This window comes from Desmodus rotundus, chromosome 2, assembly GCF_022682495.2.
Source record: "Desmodus rotundus isolate HL8 chromosome 2, HLdesRot8A.1, whole genome shotgun sequence".
Lineage (NCBI taxonomy): Eukaryota > Metazoa > Chordata > Mammalia > Chiroptera > Phyllostomidae > Desmodus > Desmodus rotundus.
This window is the reverse complement of record NC_071388.1, coordinates 135,140,942-135,168,301: the sequence shown is the minus strand read 5'-3', so window position 1 is coordinate 135,168,301 and position 27,360 is coordinate 135,140,942. Positions and strand designations below refer to the sequence as shown.

At 43.7% G+C, this 27,360-nt stretch overlaps 1 protein-coding gene and 1 long non-coding RNA gene across 6 annotated transcripts in view; one reads left to right on the top strand and one right to left on the bottom strand.

Moving 5' to 3' along the window:
• The window catches only part of ZEB2 (zinc finger E-box binding homeobox 2), a 136,992-nt gene that overhangs the window by 1,004 nt on the left and 108,628 nt on the right, over positions 1-27,360 (top strand). The window contains exons 1-2 of one of the 5 annotated variants that reach the window (XM_053918637.2): positions 3,408-3,686; positions 6,228-6,369. In XM_053918637.2, coding sequence (XP_053774612.1) covers positions 6,297-6,369 — 73 coding nt within the window. In that variant the 5' untranslated portion in view covers positions 3,408-3,686; positions 6,228-6,296. Of the gene's footprint in view, positions 1-3,407; positions 3,687-5,207; positions 5,337-5,746; positions 5,989-6,227; positions 6,370-27,360 lie in introns of those variants that run through there. The other 4 variants (XM_053918638.2, XM_053918639.2, XM_053918634.2 and 1 more) reach the window with 4 other exon arrangements.
• Positions 3,275-5,191, bottom strand: LOC123480677 (uncharacterized). Its single transcript, XR_006656758.2, has 3 exons — positions 5,059-5,191; positions 3,516-3,666; positions 3,275-3,412 (listed from the first exon to the last, which is right to left on the bottom strand). It is a non-coding gene; the product is annotated as an uncharacterized lncRNA (long non-coding RNA).

The following is a 27,360-nucleotide window of genomic DNA, read 5'->3' as shown; positions in this document are numbered from 1 at the left end:
AAAAAAATTTCTCCACATTGTACAAAATAAACAGAATTTGCTAAAAAAAAAAAAAAAATAGCCATGGCCAAATTCGAGTTATTTCTACAGCCTGTGTGTTCAAGGGCAGAAACATTGTATCTGTTCGGGCATCTGGGCCCGGGAGCAGAGCTGGGGGCAAGGGTGAGGCGGGTAGCGGCTGTGAAAGTTTAGGAAATTGACAGACTGAGAGGTGAATGGGGGGACAGGCACCAGATCCTGGCTGCAGGGAATAGGAAAACAAAAGTGCATCTTCTCACCCTGCCTGGGTGGAGGGAATCCTGAGGAGGCAGTTTGTTTTACTCAAAGAAACCCTAAAGAATTATAGTTCTCCCTCCAATGTCGATTGCAATATTATTTCACATTTGCATATATCTGTTGTTTTAATCCCCTTGGTCTCTGCTAATCTCGGAATGGATTATTAATGGAAAAGAAAGACGGGGAAGGAGCTATTCATTTGCAGGACTTATTTTGCTGTGTGAGGAGACGAAAGCTGACAGCCCCCAGCCCTCTTTCGACTTTTCCCTGCGTCCTGCGCTCCTGAATCCCGCAGATCCCACTATCCCCATTGTCCCCACTGGCCTTCGGACTAAGGGAGTGTTCGGGACAAATGTGTATTCCGGCTTTCTCCGATCCCACCGCCTCTGCATTGGGGGAATTCTGTAGGTCAAATAGGGAGGGAAGTGCCAGGGGCGTGCCAAGCGTGGGCGGGTAAGGGGGGGGGCAACCTAACGGCGTACCCACCCCTGGTGGGGACACTTCCCGCTCCATCATCCAAAAATCCACCTTGATGGGAACCCCAAAGATTGCTGTTTTACCCCTTGTTAAATACTTGCATGTCGGAACTCCCAGTGCTAAGTGTTGGGGCTGCCTGCTGCCACTTGAATAATTACTGAGCCCAGAGTAATCAAATGATTAGGTGTTTTTAGTGGAAATACTTGAGTCTTTTTTTGTAAGTCAGATCCTAGGTAGCCTGACATTAATATACTGTACATAATAAAGACAAGTGATACGTTAGCCATTCGACTGGATTCTTAGACCTGAAGTTTTTGCTCTGGAGTGTGTCTGTCTGGGCAGCGAGTCTCCAGTGGCTACCTGGGCTCCTGGGGTGGGGTCCTGCCGGGAGCACTCCATGCAGTGAGGTCCTGCTTCCCCCGGAATTGGAGAGGGAAGACTGGAAAGCAAACTTCTAGAGAAAGCTGAATTCCAGTTCTTATTTTTAAAAGAGGGAGGAGGTGGGAAAAGGAAGAAAAAAAGATATTAATAATAGAGGCAACTCTCAGAACAGGGATTTGGTAAGTCATATATATGTATGTGACATATATATAATTTTTTTCAAAATGTTAAACAAAATTGAGAATGTGCCTGACCCATGCTGGAAATCTTTAATTTCTTTTTTTATTATTAGTTTTTAGACTGATGAGCTTGACTGGTCCTCTTCTATAGGTAATTTATCTGTAATGGGGTGGGCAGAAGATTGACTTACCCAGTTATTCCCATTGTAATAAATACTCACGTTAGGAAAGAGGTGAGTCTGTAACCAACTGTGAGAATTGACTTTCTTGCATCCTAAAGTAAGAATTGGCTGTACTCATGCTGGTGGCTATACCCCTCCCCCCAAAAAATAAACATACAAAATACAAAGACATGCACCTCTGGGAGTGTGGATGTGGCAACCCATGTGGTGGCTTTTTCCTCCTCTGAGTGCAATTGCCAAGTGACTCTTACATTCAAAGTCTTGCTTTAGGCACCCGTTCAAAGCACAGTTCAGAGCAGTTTATCTTAATATAAGTAAAAGTCTAGTGTTGGATCAGAGTATTATTTGTTTCAGATTTCATCGGACTGAAAGCAGGGGGTGTAACATATTAACAATATTAAAGCAGGAAAAAAATGGCATGAGGCTATTCTTTAGTCCTCTTGACACCTCTACATTTACCTTTGCAAAGAAGCCCTAAGGTTGTGGGACTGGAAGTTTATTTGTGCTCTGAGGTTCACAAGCACTTTCACTCTTAAAAAAAAAAAAAAAAAAAAAGCCTCACAATTCTTTAAGAAATTGAGCCTGAAACATTGGAGGCTAAGAGATTTCTTCCTTTTCCGATAAATGCCTGTGCTCAGCATCCTCAAATTTGGCTGTCTTTATTTACTTCTATATTAGTTCCAATTATGTGCAGTGTAAACCAGCTTTTTGATTAACAAAACAGCAGAGCATTGGTTAAGAACACTTAAACTTCAAAAAAAAATTCCCTTGGGAAGTGGGCTCTGAATTGGTTAATAATGTGCAGTACTTGCTAAATTGCTGACTTCCAGATGTGGAAAATATCTTTCTTGTTTAGGACCTATGTAACCTGATTGGATTACGACAGAAGCGTCACATTGGAAGCTTTTGAGTGATTATTTAATTAACCATACAGTAGAAAGCTGTATTCTCCAGGAAATCCCTTCCATATTTACATAACCAATCCCTTCAGAGCAAAGGTGGAGTCTTTTCTTTTTAATTTTACTTTAATTGCAATATCAAAAATATATACACTCCCAGACTTAGACCTCATGCTGTTTAATATCATGCTCTTCCTTCCCTGCTAAGTTCCTCTATGGCCTTTCTCCTTTTCCTCCTGCCTCACTCCACACACTCCCTCACTTTGTAGTAAGGTCTCCCTGAGATGTAGAGGGATTCAGAGATGGTCAACCCAGTGCTCTCTGTTAATTTACTTAGAAACCCCATTTAAAAAATTCCAAACTACTTTTTAGTTTGAGGATCTAATCCAGAAATTCATCTCACACACACACACACACACACACACCCAACACACGCACCCTAAGATGCAGTTCACATGCAGCATTTTTTTTTTTTCTGGTTCTGGCTTCTGAAAAAGAAGAAAGAGAGAGAAAGGGCAAAGAATTTAGTTCCAGAAGATGTGCTGAGAAATCCACACAACTTAATGTGCATCTCAAATCTGGTCATTAGAGATAACTGTGTATGAAGAGGCAATCTGGATTGAGGACCCGGGATCTTTCCCTTTAACTTTCGCCCCTTAGAGTTCTCCAGTTCTGTGAATGGTGTGCACCGTTTTCCGCCCAGTACGCTGTAGGATTTAGTGATGAGGATAATGATGCCAAAGGCTTGACTGGGGGAGGGGGGAGCAGGGTGGGGGGGCGTGGAGAAGGGAGGGAGGGAGGGAGGGAGGCGAGAGGGAGGGAGAGAGGAAGGGAGGGAGGTGGAATTTCATTTCTTCCACTAAAGCCTTTGCGGAGACTTCAAGGTATAATCTATCCCAGATCCTTTCCCAGAGAGAAACTTGGCGATCACGTTTTCACATGATGCTCACGCTCAGGGCGCTTCAATTATCCCTCCCCACAAAGATAGGTGGCGCGTGTTTCAGGGTCTCTCTCTCTCCTACAGAAAAGAAAAAGAAAAAAATGTCATTAGAAGAGGCGTAACACGTCAGTCCGTCCCCAGGTTGTGTTTCCTGGAGTGGCTAAAAGAGATCAGTTCTAACCTGCTCCGCAGGAATAACGGTCCTGCCTCCCGACACTCTTGGCGAGGTTTTGTACAGTTTGCTCCGGGAGCTGTTTCTTCGCTTCCACCTTTTTCTCCCCCACACTTCGCGGCTTCTTCATGCTTTTTCTTCTCACCATTTCTGGCCAAAACTACAAACAAGACTTCTCAGGTAGGTTTTTTCCCCCTTTTCTTTTTATTCCTTTTTGGTATGATCACCCCCCTCCTTTTATTCTTTTTCTCTTTTCAAGTGAGAATGTGAGACCGAAGTGAGAAGGAGTGTCTGTGGGTAGGAATTTCAGGTGGGTTTAGCTTCTTTATGGCAAGCTTTTTCCAAGAGTGACTTCTTCGATTTCTCTCCCACTCCTGCTCTCTCTGCTTCCTTTTCTCTCTTTTTTTCCTCCCCCAAATAATTTGCCCTGTACCTGTCCATTCAGGTAACCCAAGGTGCCTTTTGCTACCCAGGCTATGAAAAGTTTTACTGAGAACTATATAATTGGAATAAAAACTCTCCAAGGGGGGAGATCCTGTTCTATTTTCGCATCTAGTTCCAATTCATTGTATTCAGCAATTACAACTTGGCAAATACCTGTTAAATAATTACAAAACTTGATCGATACAAACCTACCAAATTCGGGGCAAGTCTTTCTCTTAGATATGGCAGTCCATCCTCCTCTCTCCCACCGGAGAAGGCTGTTTTCTAAGCAGAAAGTGTCTGTTTTTTGTCTGCTTAGCGAGTTTCATTTCTTTATTTCATTCTTTGTGTGTGTGTGTATGTGAAGTAACACCTCACTTCTGTGATGATAAATAAAGAAGTGAAAGTCCTCATGGAACTTGAGTCGTTTACTAAAGTGGGGGGGGGTGCTGGGGGTCACTACAGCTGGGATGAAAACTGCTGTCAGGACATCAGGGTTTTAAATTAAGAATAACTTTTGAAATTGTATGTTCAATGGCATAGTAATATAGATGGATTTAACAGGAGCCACATACACACTCTCATCCCATTCCAGACTTTGGCACTGAAAAGTCAGGAGAGATAGCAGGGGTTCCCAGGAACAGTGGTGAGCCCTGCTAACATAAATGTGTTTATCTCCCACCTACATATATATATTTTTTTACATACTCCCCCCTAGAACGAGGAAGGCAAGATTACTGACTCCAGAGTTAGAAATAACAGGCAAAGATAAAGTTTACAGCATAAATGCCCTGTCTCTTCCTCACACACACATGCTCATAAAACTAGCAGTTTACTTTATTAAACATGTATTTATATGCAATCGTGTGTAAGTCTCAGCAGGAACACAGACAGGCCAGCTGTTTCATCCCAGACACTTGTGTGACCATTTCTGTATTTCAGGATTTTTCCCAACAATTTCAAATTAATAGGAGAGCCAAGAAATGACAAAATGTGTCAAACTTAAATTAAAACTCTCCCACTATGCCTAGGTTAAATTCAAGGTGCTTTCTAAATAATTCACTTCCTCTTCTCTCTGCTCCCCCCACCCCCCACCCCTCTCAGCAAACGTGTGGAAACTGATACTCACTTTCCAGGTTTTCCGCAAAGCTTCCAGCACGGGAGACAATAGGTACGGGGCGTGGGGACTGCGTGTGCTCGGCAGAGAAAGGGTTAATGGCCCTGTGTTACAGTTTGCATCTGTTACATCTTTTATAGCCCCCTGTTTAAACTAATCCTCGAGGCACAGCATCTTCCCAACCTCCACGGAGTTTCGGGATTCTCCTCTCCAGCCTGCCTCCGAGGTCCCCCTTCTCCAAGTTTTGACAGTTTCAGCTGAAAAAATGCAGCGCCTCTCTCGAATTTTAGGTACAAAAGTTTCGAAGCCAGAAAGGATATGATCATTTAGTAGAGCTTAAAAGTATTGCTGTAGCGGTTGGACTTTCTCTTTCCTTTCTTGAGGGGGAAAAAAATTTTTTTTTTCTACTGGAACTATTTAAGGGAACCAGTGTGGGGGAGCATGTGTGTGAGTGAAGTGGGGGGGGGGAAATACTTAAGTAAATATTGTCAAAGTGGTGGAGGTGGTGGGGAGGGAGGGACAGTGTCCAAAGAGGCTTATAATTATATTTTTTGCTCTGGCGTGAAACGGGAAATCTTAATTTGGGGGCGGGGGGTGTGGGGAGGAAGAAACTGTGCCTCGATCAACTCCAAAAGGGGAGGGGAGGGGGCGCGGGGTGAGTGGGCTTCCTATAATTACTATTATCAATTTGCCCGAGTGTGCTTCCTCCGCGGGCTGTTTCTCGTTGTTTGTGTGTGTGTTTGTTTGTTTGCTTCCTCTGGGGAATGGGGTGGGGGTGAGACAAGATAAGAGCGAAAGAAAGCGTCACCTCACCCCAAGTTCCCGAGCCTAGCTGAGGACTTTTCGGAGGAAAAGGTCCGCCTAGCCCTGAGTCAAGCAGCCTTACTGCACCGCCGTGTGCATTCCCTCATACGGTCAGGAGTTATGACTCATTTTGAAGATGTAATTCTTGTCTCTCTGATCCCCTCGCGGGTGCGACACGCCAAACAGTAACAAACACAAAGCGCCTCGGGGCCAAGGCTGGGGTAGGGGGGCGGGGAGGGGGCCGCCGAAGTTTCGCTTTGGCGTTGGGGGGCGCGGATGGGTGCTCGCCGGGGCCCTGGCCCGGCTCCCCGGGGCGGCCCGCGCGCGTTTCAATGGGCGCGGGCGATGCCCACATTGTCGCTGTGTTTGGTTGCTAGATCGAGCCTGCGTGCTGCCGAAGCAGGGCGCAGAGTCCATGCGAACTGCCATCTGATCCGCTCTTATCAATGAAGCAGCCGATCATGGCGGATGGCCCCCGGTGCAAGAGGCGCAAACAAGCCAATCCCAGGAGGAAAAACGGTAAGAACCGGCCCGAACCAAACTTTTCCGGGCCACTCCGCGGCTCCAGACCCAGGGAGAAGGGAGGGGAAGGGGAAGAGGAACCGAGGCGGCGGCGCCCGGGGCTCGCGGGCGAGCCTCCCTCGGCGGCCGGCGCCGGAGCCCGGCGCGCGCGGTGCCCGGACCGGGGGGAGTTGGGGAAGTGCCGGGCAAAGTGAGCGCCGGGCGCCGGCGGGCTCGGAGCGCCGGGGTCCGCACGGGACCCCGCTCCCCCAGCCCCGCCGCCCCCTAGCGCCCCCGCCTCCGCCCGCCCTGCACCTCCGCCTCCCGCCCCGCTAGCTCCCGGCCCGCCGGGTCCGCGGCCGGGCTGCGGGAGCGTCCGGCCCGGGCAGGGCGGGGGCCCGGGCGCCCGGTCGTGCGCAATCCCGGGGCGGGGGCGAGGGCTGGGGTGGCGGAGGGACGGCGAGGGAGAGACTGGGGTCCAGGGCTTGTGCCTCCGCAAGGCTTAAAGTTTCTTGCCGGAGTCGCCCGGCTCCCTCCCCGAACGCCAAGTAACGGTCCGCGGGCAGCGGGGCCCGGTTGGGCGCGCCCGGACTCCGGGGTGGGAGGGACTCGGCCGGCCCCGCGCGGGGTCCGGGCGGGCTTGGGGGCGGGTGGCACTTCTCCAGCGGGCGCTGGCCCCTTGCCGGGGGCTGGCGGAGTCGAAGAGCGTAGGGAGACTTTTCTGGGCAGTTTTTACGTGGTCAGGAGCCCGCTCTCCAGGCTGAGTCAGGAAGGAGGAAGAAGATGGGGGGGTGTGAGAGGGACACGCTGATAGGAGACGGGAGATTAAAGCGGTGACAGTCTCCTAGGTCCACCTTGGAGAGAGGCAGAGAAGGAGGGGGGAGAGAGAGAGTAGGAGGGAGGGGGGAGAGAGAGAGAGAGAGAGAGAGACCCCCTAGGTATTCCCCCCAAACAAAATCGTGGGAATAAAAGAGAAAAGTGACTGGCAAGAGCGCAGAAGGAACCTGGGGGAGGGGAGAGGGCTGGGGACCAGAGAGGGCACCGGGGGAGCAGAGGAGGAAACTGAGTTTATAAAGAAAAACCAGCCCCCCAAAACAAGCGAACCAGCGTCAGCTCAGCCTGGGAAATGAAAGTTCTCGCTCCCATCGCTGTCCACCGGATCACCCGGCCCGGGACCGCGGTCACTCTCTGGAGCTGGACCCGGGGACGAGGCGCCGGCCGGCCTCCGGCCTCCCGCGAGCCCAGCCCGCTCCTCGCGGGGACCGCCCGGGCCCACTTGGAGCAACTTTCCTCTAGAGAAGACCATTGTGCGCGCCCCCAGCCTCCCCCTGAGCTGCGCGGCGCGGGGAGGGGGTGGCTGGGGGCGCAGTGTGGGGTGCTGGAGGGAAAAAAACACAAAGACCGAGAATTTTGATTAGAGACAAATGAGGCTTCACCCTGTCTCTCTGTTCCTCTCTCTCTCTCTGTACCTCTCTCTCTCTCTCTCTCTCTCTCTCTCTCTCTCTCTCTAGGTTTTGTGTGTGTGTGTGTGTGTGTGTGTGTGTGTCACTTGCTTGTTGTGGTGGAGGTGTCGAGCCATATGGGGGAGTGATAGAGGAATTTAGTCAGAAACTCTTCGTTACGTTATCCTGCCTTTTCCCTTTGTGCTGCCTTTGATCTATTTGCTTGGCTTAGTGTTACAAAAAACAAGTACAATAATATATTCCGCGCTGCTTCCCCAAGATCCAGTTCAGGCTGCCTCTTTTTAAGTCTCTCTCTTCCACCCCCCTCAATTTAATTTTTTCTTCACTCCAGTGTATGGCATTATTTAAGGTGGTCCTTACACAGGAGCCCTCCCCTTACCCATCACTGGGTAATTTAGTAGACACTAAAATTATACCTAGTGTCCCCTCTCCTCTCCTGTGTTTCCTCTGTACCTTTTATTAAATGTTGGTTATCGATTTTCTAAAATCAATGTCTGTTGTGAGGCTCCCCCCCCCAAACAAGTATCTCAAGCGCGTTGCTGATCAACTGGATAACAAAAGCTTTGTGTCAAGGAGGCTTTTTTTCCCCTTATGTTAAACAGTCATATATATATATGGTTTTTTTGCGAGAAAAGAGAATGAGATTTAAAGCAAGTTTCCCAGAAGTGTTGTTGTTGTTGTTGTTGTTGCTGCTGCTGCTGCTGTTGCAAAAGAGACAGTTTAAAATGTTTGTTTCTTCTTGCTCTCTTCCTTCCACCCCCTTCGGGATTTTGCCACCATTGACCAGCCTGGCCCCAGCAGCGAGGTCAGGCCAGAGCCCAGGTCTGGGGAAATGCAGGGCTCCAGGCTTCCTAGGAACCTTTAGAGAGGAGGGGGTGGCTCTCAGAGAGGGAGGCCTGCTGGGGGTGTCACAGGTGGACCGGAGTGCCAGGCGAGGGGCTCACCCATGGATTATGCAGCCATTTCCCCTCTGTCCAGCCACTAACCTGGGAGAAGCCTCAACGCTGCGAAAGAGAAAGTTGAATTGCACATTTCAAGGCATTTAGCCCAGCCTCTGCACACTTACCAGCAGGCCTGTCCGTCTCTAACAGCTTCTCAAAGTTTGACTACTATCTGCCTCTTTTTCCAAATAATCTGTGGCAAAACATGCTGTGAATTGGTTACTTGTCAGTGTTTTTCTTTGGATTTAATCTGACTGAGCAATGTCCTGGTTTTGAAAAGAAGGTAGCAGAGTTTTCCCCCCTTTTTTCATTTTCTTTCTCATCAAGCATGTATCCAATGCCTTTCCCTTTGGGAATTGCCTGGATTTATCTGAACTGAGTGGATTTTTCTTCTTTCCTGGATTCATGGAAAAGATGTCACTTTTGAGCTTGTGTCTTTGCTGATAACACTAAATATGATGATGCTTATCAAAATCATATAGAAATTCCTGGAAAGAAATAATGGCAATACTAATCACAGAAGTAGAAGCTGCAAGGAAAAAAGAGAAAAAGATGGTCATCCAGGAACTAGAATGGCACTTTATATAATTTTAATGAAGTCAACAGTGTATACACAGACTGAGGTGACAAGGAGATAAAATGTGTAAAGCTGTGTGTGTGCACACACGCAAAAGGCTGGTCAAGAACCCTGGGTTAGAACTCGAGGCTTTGTACGATTATTAAAAAGCAAAGGAGAAGGAGGCAGTTTGAGGAAAACAAATGTACAAAGAGAGAAACAGGAATCTAAAATCCAGCTTTCGAGATTCTCAGGCTAAAAGGATGCCTGGCAGAGACAGTGCCAGGGCCAAGTTAATCCATAGCGGACAGTCTCCTTTTCCCCACATAGAAAGGATGAAATCTCTTCCCAGAAAATAAGATGTGCAGGAGGAAAGGGGGAGAGGGGGGAGGGGGGGGAAGGAGGCAAAAAGCAAGTCCTCGAAGACAAGAATGTGTGTCCGTTTCAAGAAAGTTCAGTCAGATGATCTTCAGTCGCCTGACTCACTTTGTAACACTTTCACTGAAGCTGGAGAGGAGGGGAAAACCCACCCCCCTTTCCATTCCCCTGATATACCCCCCACTATCTCCACACAGCCTTGGAGTCAGAAATGAGCACTGGGAGCTCCAGATGCCCGGCTGCTGCCGCCACTGGCACAGCCCGGTTGTAACTTGCAAAGTTTGTTGCTTTAGCCCCTGAAGCGGGCATGGGCTCCTGGGGGTGCCACGGCTTCCCTCCTACCTCCTGCGGAGCCTGGGAAGACGGGCCTGCCTCCCCAGCCCACCACCTTCCAGCATCAGCCTCTGAAAAATTGCACATACCCCTGCACGTTGTAACAAAATCCAATCCAGAAACTGCTTGTTGCAGGAAAGAGAATGAAGTTGTCTTTTACATGAAAACTGAATTCAGGGCAGAGGGGACAAGGAGATGGAAGAAAGAAAAGTTAAATTTGATTGTTCTTCAAAGTTTCAGCTAAAGGTTTGGGGATTGTATGGGGAGTGGGGGAGATTTTTACAAACGTCTTTGGTCTCTGGTTTTCAGTGATAAAGAAAGGGGATAAAGTTGGATGTTTTGAGGGCTCTGGATTTTAGAGGAGGAACAATTGGATCAGCAGAAATAAATATCCTTGTTTAAGATGATTCCTCACTTTTTCCCACTTCCTTGAAGGGAGTGGAGGAGCTGGTGGTGATGCTTAGAGGCCATGGAGGACCCTGAGGTTGCTCCGTTTCAGAGATGCTTAATTGAAAAGGAAAAGCAATGCAGTCAAGCCCTTCAACAGGATGTGGCTCCTCTCTGAGAGGTGAAGTTGGGATGGGGCAGCCTCCATGGACTTCAAAGCCCCTCAGTGCACACGGAGGCAGGGAAGTTTCCTTCGGATTGTAGTCGGTTCAGACTTGGTTATCTTTGCAAGTGTGAAAGTCTTTTGCTACTAGCTTTCTTCCTGAAGTTGATGAGCTTAATAGGAAGCCTGTGTTGCTGGCACTGAAAGCACTCAGAGGCAGTTTGTGTGGCAGGTACCAAGCAGTTATAAGGGCGCTCCAAAGATACCCATCTCCATCCTTTTCTGTCTGTGAAGATCCTCTGCAAGTTTTGTCACGCTGCACACACACAGGGCTGGGGGCAATGTATCTAGACTGATCTATTTGTTTTATTTGGGTTTGGGAAAACCAAGTCAATGGGAAAGAAACATGCCTTCCTTCGGAGCAGAGCCCCTAGCCTGCGGGCCTCGTGGCTTGACGCTCCACCAGGGGTAAAGGTCGACTAAGGATTTGAAACTTTACATTGTTTCTGTGTTGCCAAATAAAAATAAATTCACATCTTTCAGCCTTTATTTTCAAATACGAATAAAGCCAAGATTAAAAGTTCCCCACTAAGCTGCTATGTCATATGTTTCAGATGCTTCCTTTCTTGCTAGCTTAATTAGCTCAAAGTAAAGAAAATTCCAAGAGGTTATCAAAGACCCTAATACTGCATTAAGAATATTTCCTGGGAAAAAGAAATGTGTGTGCCCTGAAGGTAGGAAAGCAGGGTGTTGCTAGCTCTCTAGCAGAGCCGCGTTTATTCCAAGATGTGGGAGATTCTTTTCCTTACAACAGTTTTTGTCATCTGCATTCTTCCAAGGCTTTTAAGGTGCATTTTCTTCTGTGTGAAAGGGAACTCTTTGTCCTTTTCCTCTCCAGCACCCTGGCTTCCCAAGGTAGACACTATTTTGTGCCTGTCACAGAGAGAGGGAGTGCAGGTTTGCAATGCTCACAGACAATTGATTGTCTGCCCTAATGTGTTTCATTTACATGTTTATAACGTCAATGGTGCTGGGGTGTCCACTGTACCATTCATTCCCGCATTCCCACAAGGGGGCAATTGTCTGAATGGCCAAGTCAGACACCTTTTTGATTGCTCTTTGGTTGTCTTTTTAGAGCAAAGAGATAAAGGAGGAAAATCTGTGATGCAGAAACACTAGTTGAAAATATACAGAATTAAATGTCACCACAAAAGCAGATGTTAACATAGCCCCAATATGCTTTTTAGCCAAGATGTGAAGGTTGAAAAAAAATAATTCAGAGCAGAGGGAAGGATGATTTAAAACCAATAAATATAGCCCTACTCCCCCCTCCCTCTTTCTTTTCTTTCTTTAGCAATCAGAAGATGAAATGTGATTTTCCTTTTCATTTTTAAACCTCGAAACATCTAGGCACCTCCTCATTATTTGTGTGTTTGCTGTGATTTGTGAATTTGGTATATATTTACATAGCTCTGTTTATGCCAATAGCATCAGCTTACCACTTGGAAAATCTATTGAATGACTATTTGGGCTGTGGGGAGTGTAAACTTTTAAAAAGTAAGAGCCAAGTATTTCTTCATCAAGCATTTTTTTTAAAAAAAGGGAAAGCAATAATACTCAGTAGACTCTATGGAAGTCTCTGCCTTAATAGCTATGTGCCAAATACTTTCATCCTGGGTGACAGTTGTGTCAGAGAGAAAGCTCTCAGGAAAAGTGTAACTAGTAGTTACAAAGTAAATAAAGAATTTTGTTTGAAGGTGTTCTGTACTGTTTTTATACTTTGTGTGTGTTGTCTTGTGTTTCCTCGGAGGGAGGCGAGAAGAAAAGGCATCCATGCCTGTGGTTTTTGGCTTCTCTCTTGCATAAGTTCTCCCTTCCATATTATGCATGTATGTAATACACATGAATACACCTGCGTTAAAAAAAAAAAAAGATTTCACAGTTCAGATGGTGCCTTGCTGGTTCATTTAGGGGATACACTTATTAGAAGTTGGTCTGATTTCGCGTGTGGTCCATAAAGAGAGAAAATACTAACTCTTGTGTCATCTGGTGGGAGGTAAACAGGGGGTGATGGTGGCTGTGTAAAACTTTTATAATTTTGTAGTAAATTAGGAAGAAAAAAATCGTCAGCCTGTGCAAAGATTTTTGCCTCTCCGAGAAGACACACACAGTAGCTGCACCGTTAGCTGAACCCCTGACACGGCGGTCTTTTGAATGCCTTAGGTATGATTTCACTTTCGCTCACATCAATGCTGACCTGAATGCCTTTCATATCTGATCCGCTGTGTCTCTCCCAGTAAACATCCCCTGAGGGGAGAACAAAGAAAGGAGCTCTTCTTCTTCTTAATCACAATTCAGCCCTTTCACCGCCGGCAGGCTCCATTTGCATTCTGCCACAGAAAGCCAAGATGAAAAGAGAGAGAGAGAAGGAGAGAGAGGGAGAGAGGGAGAGAGAGAGAGAGAGAGAGAGAGGGAGAGAGGAAAGAGTGGAGAAGGGAGGCATAGGGTAGTGGCTGAGTAAAATAACTTAGGTGTTTGTGGCTGTTTGTTGGGCTTTCCCTAGTTACCAGCCTTATATAGTTGATGCTCAACCAGGCCCTGTCCCTCCTGACAGGCATATAGTGTTACAAGATGGCATGTCTGTACTATTCATGGCCACCCGCTCAACACTTGAGGTAAAAAGTGTCAGGGAGGGATCAGATTCCCCCCCAGAAGCCTGTTAGACTTGGGGTTAGGTGTGTGGGCTTCCTATTCTTGAGTGCTGCCTACTGTTTGGCTTTAGTCTGATTGTTTACCATCAGACAGGGGAGGTGAGGGCACGATGGGGGTGGGGGCTGGAAGCTGGAGACCGCTCAGAAAGAGAGAAGGGCTAGAGTCTCCGGAGGCCCAGGTCTGGTTTCAGTGATGGGTGTCTGGCCCAGAGAAAAAGGGAGAAGTGCCCGAACATACTGATAAATCTTCAGGAAAGCTGGAAAAGACTTTCCCATTTTTTCCCCTGACTTTTTATGATAATTCATATTTTCAAATGAAAGGGGAAAAAAGCCAAGAAAGAAACTCTCAAATGAGCCAAAAAGGAAAAAAAAAATTCTCTGAAAAGAATTTTAGGGGGAAAAGTTGTTCTATTTTAAAAAGCTTTGAGGGCTGTAAAGTGCCACGTTTTTCACACCTTCTCCATACTTTTTTTTCAGATTTTTTTAGTATGTTTAACATTTGTGAGATGACAGCCTTTTTGTATCTCAAACTGGATGCTGCAAGATTTATAGGGAGGGGTTGGTGGTATTCACGTTCTATTGAGAGAGAAGGTTTATGCCTAAAGGGCTCCTTCTTCCTGGGAACTGTTTAAACCCTCGCAGGCGGACCTGTCAGGTTTTACTGTGTTACTTGCCTCCATTTTCAACGTGCAAAAGTAACATGCAGTTAATGGTATTGCAGTGAGACCACAGCAAGAGCAGGAACCTCTCGTGACAACTTTTCAGCTACATTATCTTGCTCCTAAACTGTCTTGTCTTTTTTTTTTCTCTCTTTCTGAAACCACTTTGAAGATACCAACAGTTTTTCTTCAACAATTAGATTAAGCATGCAATACACACACACACACACACACACACACACAACTTTGGAGGGGCAGTCACTTCAAACAGCAGACTGAAGAATTGGAAATGTGGCTTTTCGGATAACTGTTGTGACAGATTTCACTTATAGGAGCAAAACTAGTGGAGATATTAGAAGTTGTATAGAGCATGTGACACAGATTCCTGATTTTTTTTCCCAGAAGATTTACAGAATTTACAAAAAGAGATTATCCCTACACCTACCACCCCTCCTGTCCATCCCCATGACCCAAGCAATGAAGGATTTAGGCAGATTTACTTCAGTAAACACCTTTGGACACTCTGAGGAGAAAGTGGGAGTCTGTTTGCAAAAGAAGGCTTTTGTTAAGTGAGGTACTGGGGATAATGCTTTACCAGGCAGCTGTGATATTAACCTACCCAGCAATGCGGGAACACTCTTTAACTCTTTGAGTGCCTGGCCCTTTGCGCTCAGCAGATAAAATCCTAGCTCTCCAAAGACACTTAGAATTCTGGCTCTAACAGTTTATTATTCAGACAAGTCTTGTAGACATGAAAACTGTTCAAGCTTTTAAAACAATGTGGTTTAATTAGATGAAGTGGACTTACATTGCTCATAAGCCCTCCAAATGGTGGTTTATAATTGGCAAGGAAAAAAAAAAAAAAAGGAAAGAAAGAAAGGAATCAGGCAGCACATTAAAAATTCCAGGAAATATCTTTAGAAAAGCTATTTTCACTTCCAGCTTTTAAAATATTAGACTATGGTAGCTAGAGGGAATGAAGCAGCTGGGGCCTCTCTCCTTCCTGTAAAAGACACCAGAAGTTTGTGATGAAGGAGCTTCAACTCGAAGAGCTGCAAGAGGCCCATTCAGACACTGACATTATCGCAGCGCTCACATCTTGTCCAGGGGGATGTGTCGCCTGTCTTCAGGAGCTTGGGAAATCATGTGAACCTCCGAGTCAGGGCCTCAGGCCGGCTCTTACCAACTCGAGACTCTTCAAAGCAAGCACAGAGACCTTTATAAGAGGAAGGAGTTAATAGGTTTTTTTGTTTTGTTTTTTTGCTGGGCACCAGAATAACGTTACAGGTGTTGCAATTGGGCTTAAATAAGATTGCCTTATTTAGTTTCGAAAAAGAGTGTAGGTGTCAACGTTGGAGCAGCCACAGATGTGTGAGAAAGTAAAGGGTATGAGACATGACAGAATTAAAGGTGTTTGCTATGTTGTTACACCGTGTGTCAGGCGGCAAGCTCCCTTTGTCACAGCCTCCTGGTGATTTGACAGTGCAGATCTACTTCCGTTCTAGGTGAAACAGCATTTTTTAACTGGAGTTATAAATATGGTACATCCTTCGCGTTGCACCCTGCCTCCCAGGTCCATGAATCCTATTTGAAAGCATCCTTCCCTGAGACACAATGAACAAACGCAGTATACAGGGGGCTGTGTGTGCGGGGGCCGGGCACCGCCAGCATCACAGTAGCTGGCATTGACTGTTGTTTGGCAAGAAGATCCTCTGCCAAATCATCCAATAATTAAGTTTTATGTTATTTGTATGAACGACCAAGCATGCAGTATTCCTTTTCAAATCAAAGGGAGGCTTAAAATTACTTTTTGAACACTTTCAGACCATGGTCAGGTCACAGTTTGGGGGCTGAATTAAAATGATCTCATTCATGATCTAATTGAGGTTGGCAAAACCTTAGCAGTAGCAGGAGTACATAAATATAAATCAAAGACCAAAATTTAGCAAATCATATCATTTGCTAGAAATCTGCTCATGAATTATTCTCCGATTGCCAACCCCGAAGTTAAACTTTGTCTCCCCTCAGCAGCAGTAACTGCGCATATTTTTTCAAGCTCCTGAGAGGAGAAAAGAGAAGGAAGATGATCAATTTCTCATCAGATACTGTGTGTTTGTGACCCAAGAAACTACAATAGCTAATAGAGCCATGTACATTACAGTGGATGCTGCAGTCTTGGTTCGGAGTTAATATCGGCTTCTGAAAACCAGACTTTGGAAGAGCAAGCAGCTGGGACACATAAGGGATGGAAGGGAAGCAAACATTTCAAGAAGGAGCTGATTGAACTTTGCTTTCATTTTTCAATTGAATGTAATCATCATCACGATCCATGATTTTTTTTTTTTTACAGATTCAGTTCAATTACCGAGCTGAGGGGGTATTTGAAGTAGTTGCTAGAATTAAAAGACAATACAGAAATGTTAGTGTACATGTTTAAGTTACCTTTCTTTTTTTTAAGAAATAGTGCTACAAAATTTAAGTCTGTAGACCCTGTAGTACGCGGGATTAAATGTTATGTTCTACTGTGTGCAATTTATTTTGAGTTCTTCATTTTTCCTGATTGCTGTGCGTTATTTCCACTTAAACCCACACATCCTCCACTTTAAACTGGAGGAGACCTAATTCTGAACTTGAATGTTTTGAAGTTAAAATTTTAAATCCCACTTAAATTAAGGTAATTCTTTCAAGCAAACAGTAGATACAGAACTGGTCAGTTTAGCTAACTTTATTTATCCCAAGATCAAATACGTGGAGGTGTGTTTTTGAATGACCATGATATGGTGGAGACATTTTAAAACATTCTCAGGCCATAGAGGTAAATGATTGCATTATTTTAGGAACAGGTAATTGTCATCAATGATTTCCCATGACAAAAAGGCAAAACCTGTTCCACATTAAAATGTGTCATGAATTCCTCTAACAGTTACATTGCTGCAATGACAATACAGTGACTTTTGTTCTTTATATACAGTTTCACATTCCTTTTCATCATCAACTCTCGGAAGGAAAGGTACTCCTGACAAGGTGATAGACACTCCCTCCAAAATAAGTCATCAGTAGCAGATCAACAATTTAATATCATCACGCTATTTATGAGACGAGATGTGTTCTCTCTCAAACGGATGAGTAAACTTCAAAGATCCAGGGCCCAAGTGACCTGTAAATGTAGTAGACAGCTTTCACCGCGCCCTAGTTCCAACTCTGTTTATATTGCCTTAGATATCTGGCTAACTGTAATCAAGGAAACTTCGCAATGTGCTGATTCTTGGAAGTACCTAGGTTTCTATTTTAGACACAAAGCACATCACTGGAAGTGTTTCACATCATGAGATTTCTCAGTTTTAAGAAGTGAGGTGTACATATAAACTGTGTTTTCATAATAAATAGACCCATTAAGAAGGAAAAATCTCTAAGCAAAATGGTTGTCCTCTAAGGATTTTCCATCGCCTTTGCTCTGCTGATGGGAATTTGAAAACTAACGACAGGCCAGGTGCCCACAGACACAAGTGCAGCCTAACTGCACAAGGGCCCCAACTGCTGCTTTTTCCCTTACGCTTTCCCCACAGGCATGCAGTCTGTGAATGGAATACATTTTAACAAAAATAGTAGAGGTGGCCAGTTAATGTAGACTCCTGTCTCCTAGGATTTACTGTAAGAAAAAAAAAAAGTGTTCCCTATTCCACATGACTCTCACAAAACTTACTCGCACCTGACATTACCCTATGCTTCAAGTGTGTTATATGGGATAAATTACAAGCTTTATGTTTTGAAACTGTTTCCCCTTATTTATGTTCAATATTACCAACCTTAACACAAATGATATCAAAGTGATTGCAAATTATTATGGTTTTTAGAACAGCCTTCAGGAGTCCCGAAGAAAGGTGCTATTTGGAAGTGGTGTTTACAGTAGTTAAAAGGGGGGGGGGGAGGATTAAACTGTACTGAACACTTAGAAACGTGTGCAGTTTTATACTCGTGTAGATAAAGGGTGAGGTAGCCTTGCCCTGTGAAACCAAGACCACAAATGATATGTGTCAGTAGGTTCTTTGATAGGGCTTCTGGCCTCAGTGTTTTTGTGCTGTCAAACTGCTGTGTTGAACAAACACCTCCTCTGGGACAAAGTGATAAATGCAGAGACAGGCTGGCTTCAGCCAGTCTCAGCAACCTCCTCAGCCACACCCCTCACTCCCAGACCCACCTCCCTCTCCCACACTCGGCTACCTCCCTCCCGGCTTTGCCCCTTTACCTGAAATTTGATGTTTACAGGGAGATGCCAGGGCTTTTCAAGGTGTCAGTGGTGAGTAATTATTGATACTCCCCGAATCTTATGAATCAGTGCTCTGAAACTGCAGGCAAAGTCTTTTTTTTTTTTTTTTTTTTTTTTTTCTGGCTGGCTTTATCTAGTCCTTTTCAAATGGAACTGGACTGAGCTTTTAAACTTTTGCCAACTTGAACTTTTTCCCTTTGCTTAATCATTTGAAAACCACTTGCTCTCCTCTTGTCTTTCCCCTAGTCACTGGAGTTTTTTTTTTATTTTCTAACGCTCAAGCAATTACGTTGGGCAACACACACACACACAATTTGCTTTAAGAAGTCCTTTTACTTTTCAGTTTCTAGCTTTCTTGTAGGGCTAACAGTTCAAATGTATAGCCAACGGATTTTTTTCCCCTTCTCCCTCAGGGCCATTATTCTCTGACTAAAACCTGTTTACTGGTGCCTTTGTGTGTGCGTTCTTCCCCCCTGACATTAAATGAATTTCCATCTTCTACTTCTGCAATCTCTAAGAAATAGATAAACCATTATATTTTTTCCCAGCTCGTATTTTAAAGCGGTGATCCTGACAGCAGGACGATTATTGCACTTTATATTTTAGTGGATGTTTGCTGTTGCTAGTTACAGCAACACTTATCATAAGACAGCAAGAAAAGAGTAGTCCCTGGTAATTAAAGTAATGAAATATTCATTTACTCTACCTTTTCTGTAGTCTCACAAATTAGGCTGCTACATTTAATGCCTGCACTGCCTCTGTTTTTATTATAATGGCAGCTTTCGCATCTGCAATTAGGACTAATTCTGACAGTTACAATTTCTGAGGGATGGTAAACAGTGAACGAGATGTGCAGCAGAGGTATTACACGTGAAAAGCCCTTGTCTCTTTAACCTTGTTGTTTTTTTTCTCGCAGAGGTTACCTTTTCCCGATGGTGCAAAATCGACTTGACATAACTGTTCATCAGTTTCAGGGTTTTCCCTGGAGGTATTTGCATCAAATCAGCCCAGTCAAGCTTCAAGTTGAAATTGGCAGGCCAGAAACTGACAGAGTAGAGACTGGAAAAGAGACAGCTAAAGTACAGGCAGCAAACGGACAGTAACGGAGTGAAAGACAGGGGCGCGGTGGGGAGGGGAGGGGGTGAGGTCCAGAGCCAGAGCTTTTCAACTTCAGTGTAAGGGAAATCTCCACTCCTGTGCGGATCTTGGTAGCAAGGTACCCTGGAGGAACTTGAAAGGTGGAGAGATTCAGACACTTTCAGCTAATTCTTACCACTAGGGCTCATCAGTCCTGCTTGGGGTGGGGGTGGGGGTGGGGGTGAGGAGGAGGGGTTGGCTCTCATTTAATCTGATTGGATGCCTAAGAGGAGTGGGCACACTTAATTAAACAGGAAGAAAATTCTGAGGCACCTCCTCAGCACTTATTAAAGCTTGAAAGCCAAATCTCATGATCAGTGTTACAGGAGGAAAACAGGCGGTTTAGATTTTTTTTTTTTCTAATTGTTCACTTGTAGTGAAGTTAACAATTCCTTCACTTTACCAGGTTTGTTTTCTTGGGGTTCTCTTCTGAGGCAGATTCAGTGTTCACAGACACCAGAGCGCAGGAGCCTGTACATTCAGAAATTAGTGCCCTTTGGTCCACAAATTAGTCACTAGCAAAAATTATATGTAAAGAGGTGCTCCTTGGAATAACAGGCATTGCGAATTCTCTTTGTCAAATAACACCCTTCTATCCAGATAACATAAGAACATTTATTCAGTTGTTTAAAGGCCAAAAAACGTGGCGAAATCTTGAAATAGCAATGACATTAAACTTTTATTTTACTACCAGGAATGTCACTGTAAGAAAAATTCTGACTTCAAAACATTTATAATCGCTCTTACAAAGAAAACAAATACGAAAAGTGCTTCCTTTGCCCGAGTTATGTGTGTATGTATGTGTGTGTGTGGAGATATAATATATGTGTGTGTGTGTATATATGTATATATTTGTCTTTCATGTCTATTTTTTAACCAATATTTCTTGTCATTCTTTCCCGTCGTTTCTCACTTCAGGTGGGGAGGGTGCTGTTGTCTTTACTTGCTGATTTAAAATCCTCGCCATTTTCCAACCAGACTTGGGGGTCGAATAAGCCCTTGCTTTCAAGCCGTCTCCAGGCCCTGTGTGTGACAGGCATTGGCTGATCTGCTGATGCCCATTCGACAGGCACTGTTGCACTAAAGTGGTGTGACGGCACAGTTTTGTTAAGCTGCGAACAAAGGGCTGGAGATACCTCCCTGGCATCGTCCAAGTGCATATTGGCCTTGTCACAGTTTTGCTTGATTTAATGCTCTGTTTATTCCTAGATATTAAAACTTAAATTCCGAAGAATATGTTTTCAAATACTACATACCAACTTAATTTTAAAAGCTTGAACTTTGAGGACAGCAGGGTTCATTTGCTCCTCCCGTTTCTACGTAGCCAACATTAAAACTCAGCTTTGGAAACAGATTGCCAGTAGCCTCTTAGCTGTTATCCATTTAAGAATGGGATTCCAGTCTTAAAAAGTCTTATTGGGGTAAAAGATTTATTTTTCTTTGATCATTGGTTGAATGTCGTTATTTATTTCCAACAGTGGATTCTCCCATACATCCCTAAGGAGAGGGTACCTTGCCTATACACAATCTGGGTAGACCTTTTAAAAGATATATTTTTACAAAGACATATTATTAACAAGATATTCAGCTATAAAAGAGACCGTTTATAAATATCTATAAGGGTAGGCACATTGCTACCTGCAGGGGGAAAAAAAAGGAGTTTATGTTTAAGTGAGCCCTATTTAAGAGTCAGTAAAAGAACTAGGATAGAGGCTCAAAAATAATTGTTTTAAAAATCCCTGCTCCACTGGCAACAGCTAGTTCTTCAAAGGAAAGCTGAAGTTTCGTGCTAAATCTAGATCCCAGTGTCCCGTTGAATGTGTCTTGAGCTTTATCTGTGATGGGGGTTGGGGGAGTATGTTCCCCCTCTGCCTCTTTTTCTTCCCTTCAGGTTTGCTTCAAGTGTTTGCTCAGAGATTAGTTAGCAGGTTTATATTGAGGAGGTAGCCATGGGAAGCAGCTCTCCCCTAGAAGGAACGCGCAGTGGGTCAGAGTGGGAAGACACTGGGAGCTCAGCCCGACTCAGGCCTGGGATCAGGTGCTTGATTTTCTCTCAGAGACAAACCACTGGGAGAAAGGTTTGTGGAACGACATCTTGTCCCAGCAGGAGCACAGATGCCACCACTTTCGGAAACTTCCAAACAAGTATTACTGCTGGGACAACTTCGAGAAAAACATTTTCTTTAAGCCTACTGCCAGAACACTCCCTTTCCTTTGTAAAGACGCTATAATTTGAGATATTCAGGGTTATTTTTACCTCCATTCATAAAACAACCTCTTTCTGTTATGAGGAAGGTGAGGAAGGTGGCAAAGGAGAGAAAAATATTCAGCAGCGTGAAAGTATTTCTGCTACTAACCAGTGAGACTGCACTAAGAATCTGAAATTGAATCTCTGGAGTAAAACATCTACACTTTCTCACCTGCCCTAAGCACGCTTTCTTAGCAATGACAGTTTTACTAACTGAAATGAATTGCCTTTTTTTAAGTAGTAGTTTTACTCAATGTTTATTTATAGCAAATAATTCTCACAGCCAGAAAGGTTGACACAGGTAGGGGTGACAAGGCAAGATTAAGCTTTCATTGCTATTTTTGTATAACATCACACATGAGAAAGACATACCTAATTCCAAGACACTCTGTGGCCTGTTCTCATGAGTTTCGTGAGACATTCGTGGGCCCAATCCCACCGGTGTGCACAAGATTTAGACACACCAATCTCCAACATGGCAGAAGAATGGACCTTTTAATAAATTAATGGAGCAGATTCTCACTGAATAGATGAAGTAAATTTTGGCATTGGTTTGGTGTTTTCTATGAATACTTTGTTAGCATCTGTTTATAAAGGAGGCAAATAGAAGTTGATCCAAATGATCCTCCTGCCCCCAGCCCCCAGCTCAACATTATCTGCTTTGTCTTGCCAGCTCATAATATCCTCCTATCTGTGAATTGCTCTAAATGAAGCCACATCTTAGCTATGTTTTATAACAAACACAGGGCTAGGACCCATGACCTCTCACCTTTTAATGAACTGTCCTAGTTCAGGATCTTCTAAGGGATGGAGTACAAAAAAGAAGCAAAGTAGAGATGAAGATATCTCATAAATATTTTCCTTTGAACGTCCACAATTGCTTATGGGCGTTCCCTCTTTCTTCCAGGCTTGCAGAAATGGCCTAGCCCAGGGCTCATCCAAGTGAGCCCATTTCAGAACTATTCGTTGGATGACTGGAGGGATACCCCAGCCCTGTGATACATTGAAGTGCATTAACTGAGAACTTTTGTGTGATTGGGGGCGGGTGTGATGTGAGTATAGGGCATTCTTGAAGGAATTTCGAATTCATGTGAGAATAGTAAGATCTAACCATCCGTCAGCATCAGGTTTCAAAGAAATATATTCATGGCTGTCTTTTCCCCCCATCCCATTCCTAGCCAAGTGAGGAACAAGCTCTGCTTCACGTAAATAAGATCTTTGAATTTATCTGTCATGAGGTAGGGCTTTAATGATCAGTATCTGCGAGCCAGGAGCATGAATGGGATCTTACTGTATCACAGTGTAGAGATGAGATAGTCTAGAGCTACAGCACACCAAAGCATTGTGCCCGGGCGTTGGGAGCAATCCTTCCATTTCCAAAGCAGCAACTCTTTATTTTTCGTCATTGTTTCCTTACCTCACTTGTATGCTTCTTGTGATAGAGATCTGAGTGAGTTGTGCAAGCTTCAGACTTGCCAGCCTCCAGCTCCCAGGCCTAGTACAGAGTAATTCATAAAACTTACCGTATTAGACTATCAGATTGAAACCAAGGATTTCTACTAGTGGTGGAATTGGAAAGCCCATTGTTTTGGTTATCATTTCATCAGCCCCAACTGATACTAGAACGCTCAAGGAAAACATACTTCAGTTACAGTTGATTTTCAGATTCCAAAATGGTGCTGCAAAGCCTGTGCATCTCTAATTATATTTTATGCTAGGCTGTGCAATACCAAAATATACGCCACAGCAATCAGTGAGTGAACAGTATCAATCAATTTGTAAACAGATGAAGTCACTCATTCCCAAACTGGTTTTCCAAAAACAATTACTAAATTACAATGGAAAAAAAATTGTACAGTTACTGTATTTGTGTGCTGTGTTACAATCAACATACCAGGGAAACAAAACAATTTAATGCAGAAAAATCATCATTCATCTACATTATAATTGCTTCTTTTTCACATCTACAGGGCGGTTAATTAAAATTGTGATTAAATGCGGTCGCGCTGCCTAAGATGTCTTGCCCAAAACAGGTGGTACAGAATTTAAAAGTAAAAAAAATGTAATTAGCATTGGAAATTGAGAAATTGCCTGTAAGAATCAGTGTTAATTTCAGTCAGTGATGAGGTAATTTATAAATGAATGCAGTGGAGGCTGTGCAAATGCACAATTGCCTTCCTTGCCATTCTTAGCATTCTCAGCATGCAGGTGAAAATGTTTTCAAAATATTGAGGTAATTTGAAAATCAATCCATGCATTCTGTATCTTTTTTTCTCCCGTTTGTACCAAATGCTGAACAAATGCTGCCATAGATGGCACGATCCATCAGTTTTTTATTTTCTAAAAGCAATGCTATACATATTTTAGACCTAGATTAAGAAACGTAACAACAGAAATTGCAAACCTCAGATTGTTATAAGGGAAAAAGTGCACACCTGAAATTCTGACTAATGTGGACTTGCTTTGCTGCACAACACCCCATCGATAAAACAGAGACCTGGAGGGAAGTCTTCTCAGGGACAGACATAGAGACTCTTAACCAATCCAACAAACACATGAGGCTTTCTTTTCAAAGTTTAAGGAAGAACTAGAGAGTTATAATATGACCAATATTTTCCTTAGAATCTTTAACATTTTAATTATTCTACCTATAAAGCCTTGAAAACTGGTTAATAAAGTATTATTGGAAATTTTTTTAAGAAATGAGCTTTGCTTATTAATAGAATCTATTTAATAAACATGCAGCTTCCTAACAATATTATGCTATCAACTTAATAAATTTCAGGCATTCTATTAGCATGTGAATAAATTTGTATTTTAGGTACTCTTTTAAAATTATTTTTATTTACACTATTATTAAAATACAATCACTAAGCTTTTAAAAATCTTCTTTTCATGAAAGAAGTTTAACTTCCATGACCTTATCTTGACCATCTGAACAATATAAATTTAAAACATTTTAATAATTAGTCAAGGAGGATATGGGGTTTGAGTATCTGGCTGCCACTGGAGTTAAAATGACTTGTTGGGACTTCTTAAGCATTCTGCGAAATGATCTCTTCATATAAAGCTCATTCTAAGAATATGTTTAGTTAACTATTACAGATCACTCTAATAATCAGAGTCGCTCATATCAAATATTCTTCATGGTCCTTTGCTATTTGAGGCAGAAATCAGTGATTTCACTCTGAGGATACTCTTGGGTATCCCTGACACTTTGGGGAGAGAGACGACAAACAAGGAACCCTCTTCTTCCCTGACAGTGTCTTACCGTCCTCTGAGTTCAGGCCAGATGTTAGTCCTTCCTCCATGACCCTTCCTCATCACTTTTGGGAGACAAATGAACTGTATAGTTTCAAGGTGACAACTCGGCTGGTTGTTCCAAGTGGCATGCCGTCATTTCTCCTGTATTTCAATCTGTTTTCCATTTAATATTACAAGTAGAAATAAAATGAGACCTATAAATGGAGGAAACTGAAAGGTCACCAGTTAACTTCATGATTCCTCTCCTTTCACCAGCTCCTACCCCCCACCAACTGTGATTAGGACGATTTCATCCTCCAGCAGTCAGTTCGCCTTCGTGAGAGCGAGTGCACACTTCATCAAAGAATAGCTTCCTGGATTCCCTTCAGGACCTGTGAACATTAGATCTGCAGCCACATGGGGTTGGGCTCAAATTTCAGGAGAGTGGTGAGATGGGGGAGGTACTACCTCGCCCTCCAGGCTGTGCTGGTTCTGGGTTTACAAGGGGTCACAAAGGTTAGAGAATCACAGATGTCAGTAGAACTCCAGGCCTTACCCCTTGAAAAATTTGCAGTAGAAATCTTCTTACTGCTTTACGTTTAGTTCTTAGTCTTCTGTACGCTAGCGGGGCAACGTGGAGCTCTTTCCTAGGGACATTTCACCTATATTACGTCCAATCCCTGACAATGCCAATGTCTTTTAGACAAGTTCCCTCTCCCAAATATCTTCTCCATACGGTTACAGCATCATCAGGGACCTCACAAAAGGGCTGATCTGTTGGCTATACCAGCATTGGATTGGCCAGCTAGTTGGCATTTTAAGTCCTTTTTCTTTTCAAAGTTTCCATGTGAGTTTATTTGATTTATTCAGCAATTGCTAGAAGCAGCACCTCTCTGGAGTTGATGTCAGGTTCATGGAAGAAAAATGCACTTTTTTTTTTTTTTTAACACTCAGGGCTTTTTTACCTAAGGGAGCTTTGCATTAGAAGAAAAAAATGTGTTGGTTTTTTTCTTGTTGCAAAAATAATTGACCTTCAGTTTCTAGAAGAATAACAGGTCCTTCTTAGGCTTTTGGTATTGCAGCAGAAAATTGCAGGATTTATTCATTCCACCATAATTGAGCATCTACTACATGCAGACGCTGTACTTGAGGCTGCTAGTCCAAAAATGAATGGGAGGGCCTGGGCCACTAAAGAGTTTGCTGTCTAGTGGGAAGGAGGGGTGGGTGGTTGAAGAAATGAGGGAAATGTAATGAGTATATAAAAACGTATCTGTGAGTAGAGAGTGCAAAAGATATTATTAGATGTGGGAGAAGGAGGTGAGGGCAGACTTTCTGGAAGAGGTAGCTTCTAAGGAGACTGTGCTCACGTGACTTGGATTTTACGAGTGGGGTGAGGGGAGGGCATCCTGGGCTGAGAGGAGGGCAGGCATTGGAGGAGGGAAAGGGAGAACAGCTCAGGTATTGTTAGCCAACAGAGATGTCTGGACATAGGGCACATGCAGGAGGATGAGATTCAGTTGAGTCTGCAAAGGTGGCCTGGGAGCAGAAGAATCTCCTCCTGTCCCATATTTCTGGGTCTTATCCAGTAAATAGGTGATGATGAGTATGTGAACCCTTTTTAAAGAAGAATGACATAATCATATTTGTATTCCAGTGAAATGTCTCTGGCAACTGTACGAAAGCTAATGTTATCTAACATTTATTGAGTACTTATAATGTGCTAAGAATTTTGTCGATGTCATCTGATGTTGCCCTGACAACAATTCTATCAAATAGATACTATTATTTTAATAGACTTTTTACAGATGAGGAAATAAAGGCTTAGAAAAGGCACGAGCCCAGAATCAGGATGAAAGTTATGGTTAAATGTTACGGGAATTGTGGAATTTCCAGAATTAACAAGTAATTCTGGAAGGACATTTGGAAAAGGAAACCCAGCATTTGAAAAAGAGTTAAAGTGAGGCAGTTTGATTCCCTTTTCTCTGGGTGAATAGTGAGATGAAGTGGGGAATGAGGAATTGTTATGCTCAAAATTCTTCCTTTCATTCATTACTGCGTCAGTTTGAAAAAGAAAATGAAAAATGATTCTTGATCCTGAAGAAACTGATACTAGAATATGTACCTCTTTGGGAGTTTGGAAAGAGATGGTTAACAGACAACCCTTCAAAACAGTGGAATTTAGTAAACCCAGAACACTTGGCCTTGCTGATTTAATTCATGACATTAAGGCCTTCTTCGGCCTTATGAGGAAGCAAATGAAAATAATCCCTTTGTGATGACTGTTTTCTCCCTTTTCTGAATTAACTCTTCCATTGCCTAAGACTCACCAACCCTCCAACTTCCGAATTCTCCACACTGCCTTATCTCTGCCATCTCACGGCAAGCCCTAGAGCTGCTAACATTTTGTAACAACTATGTGACAAATTGTTGTGCTTTTATTCCTGTCGGACGTCTTTGCCAGGCTTGCTTGTTGTGTTTTCTGTTTGGCTGTGTCATGGGACCAAAGGTGCCGCCTTTGTACAG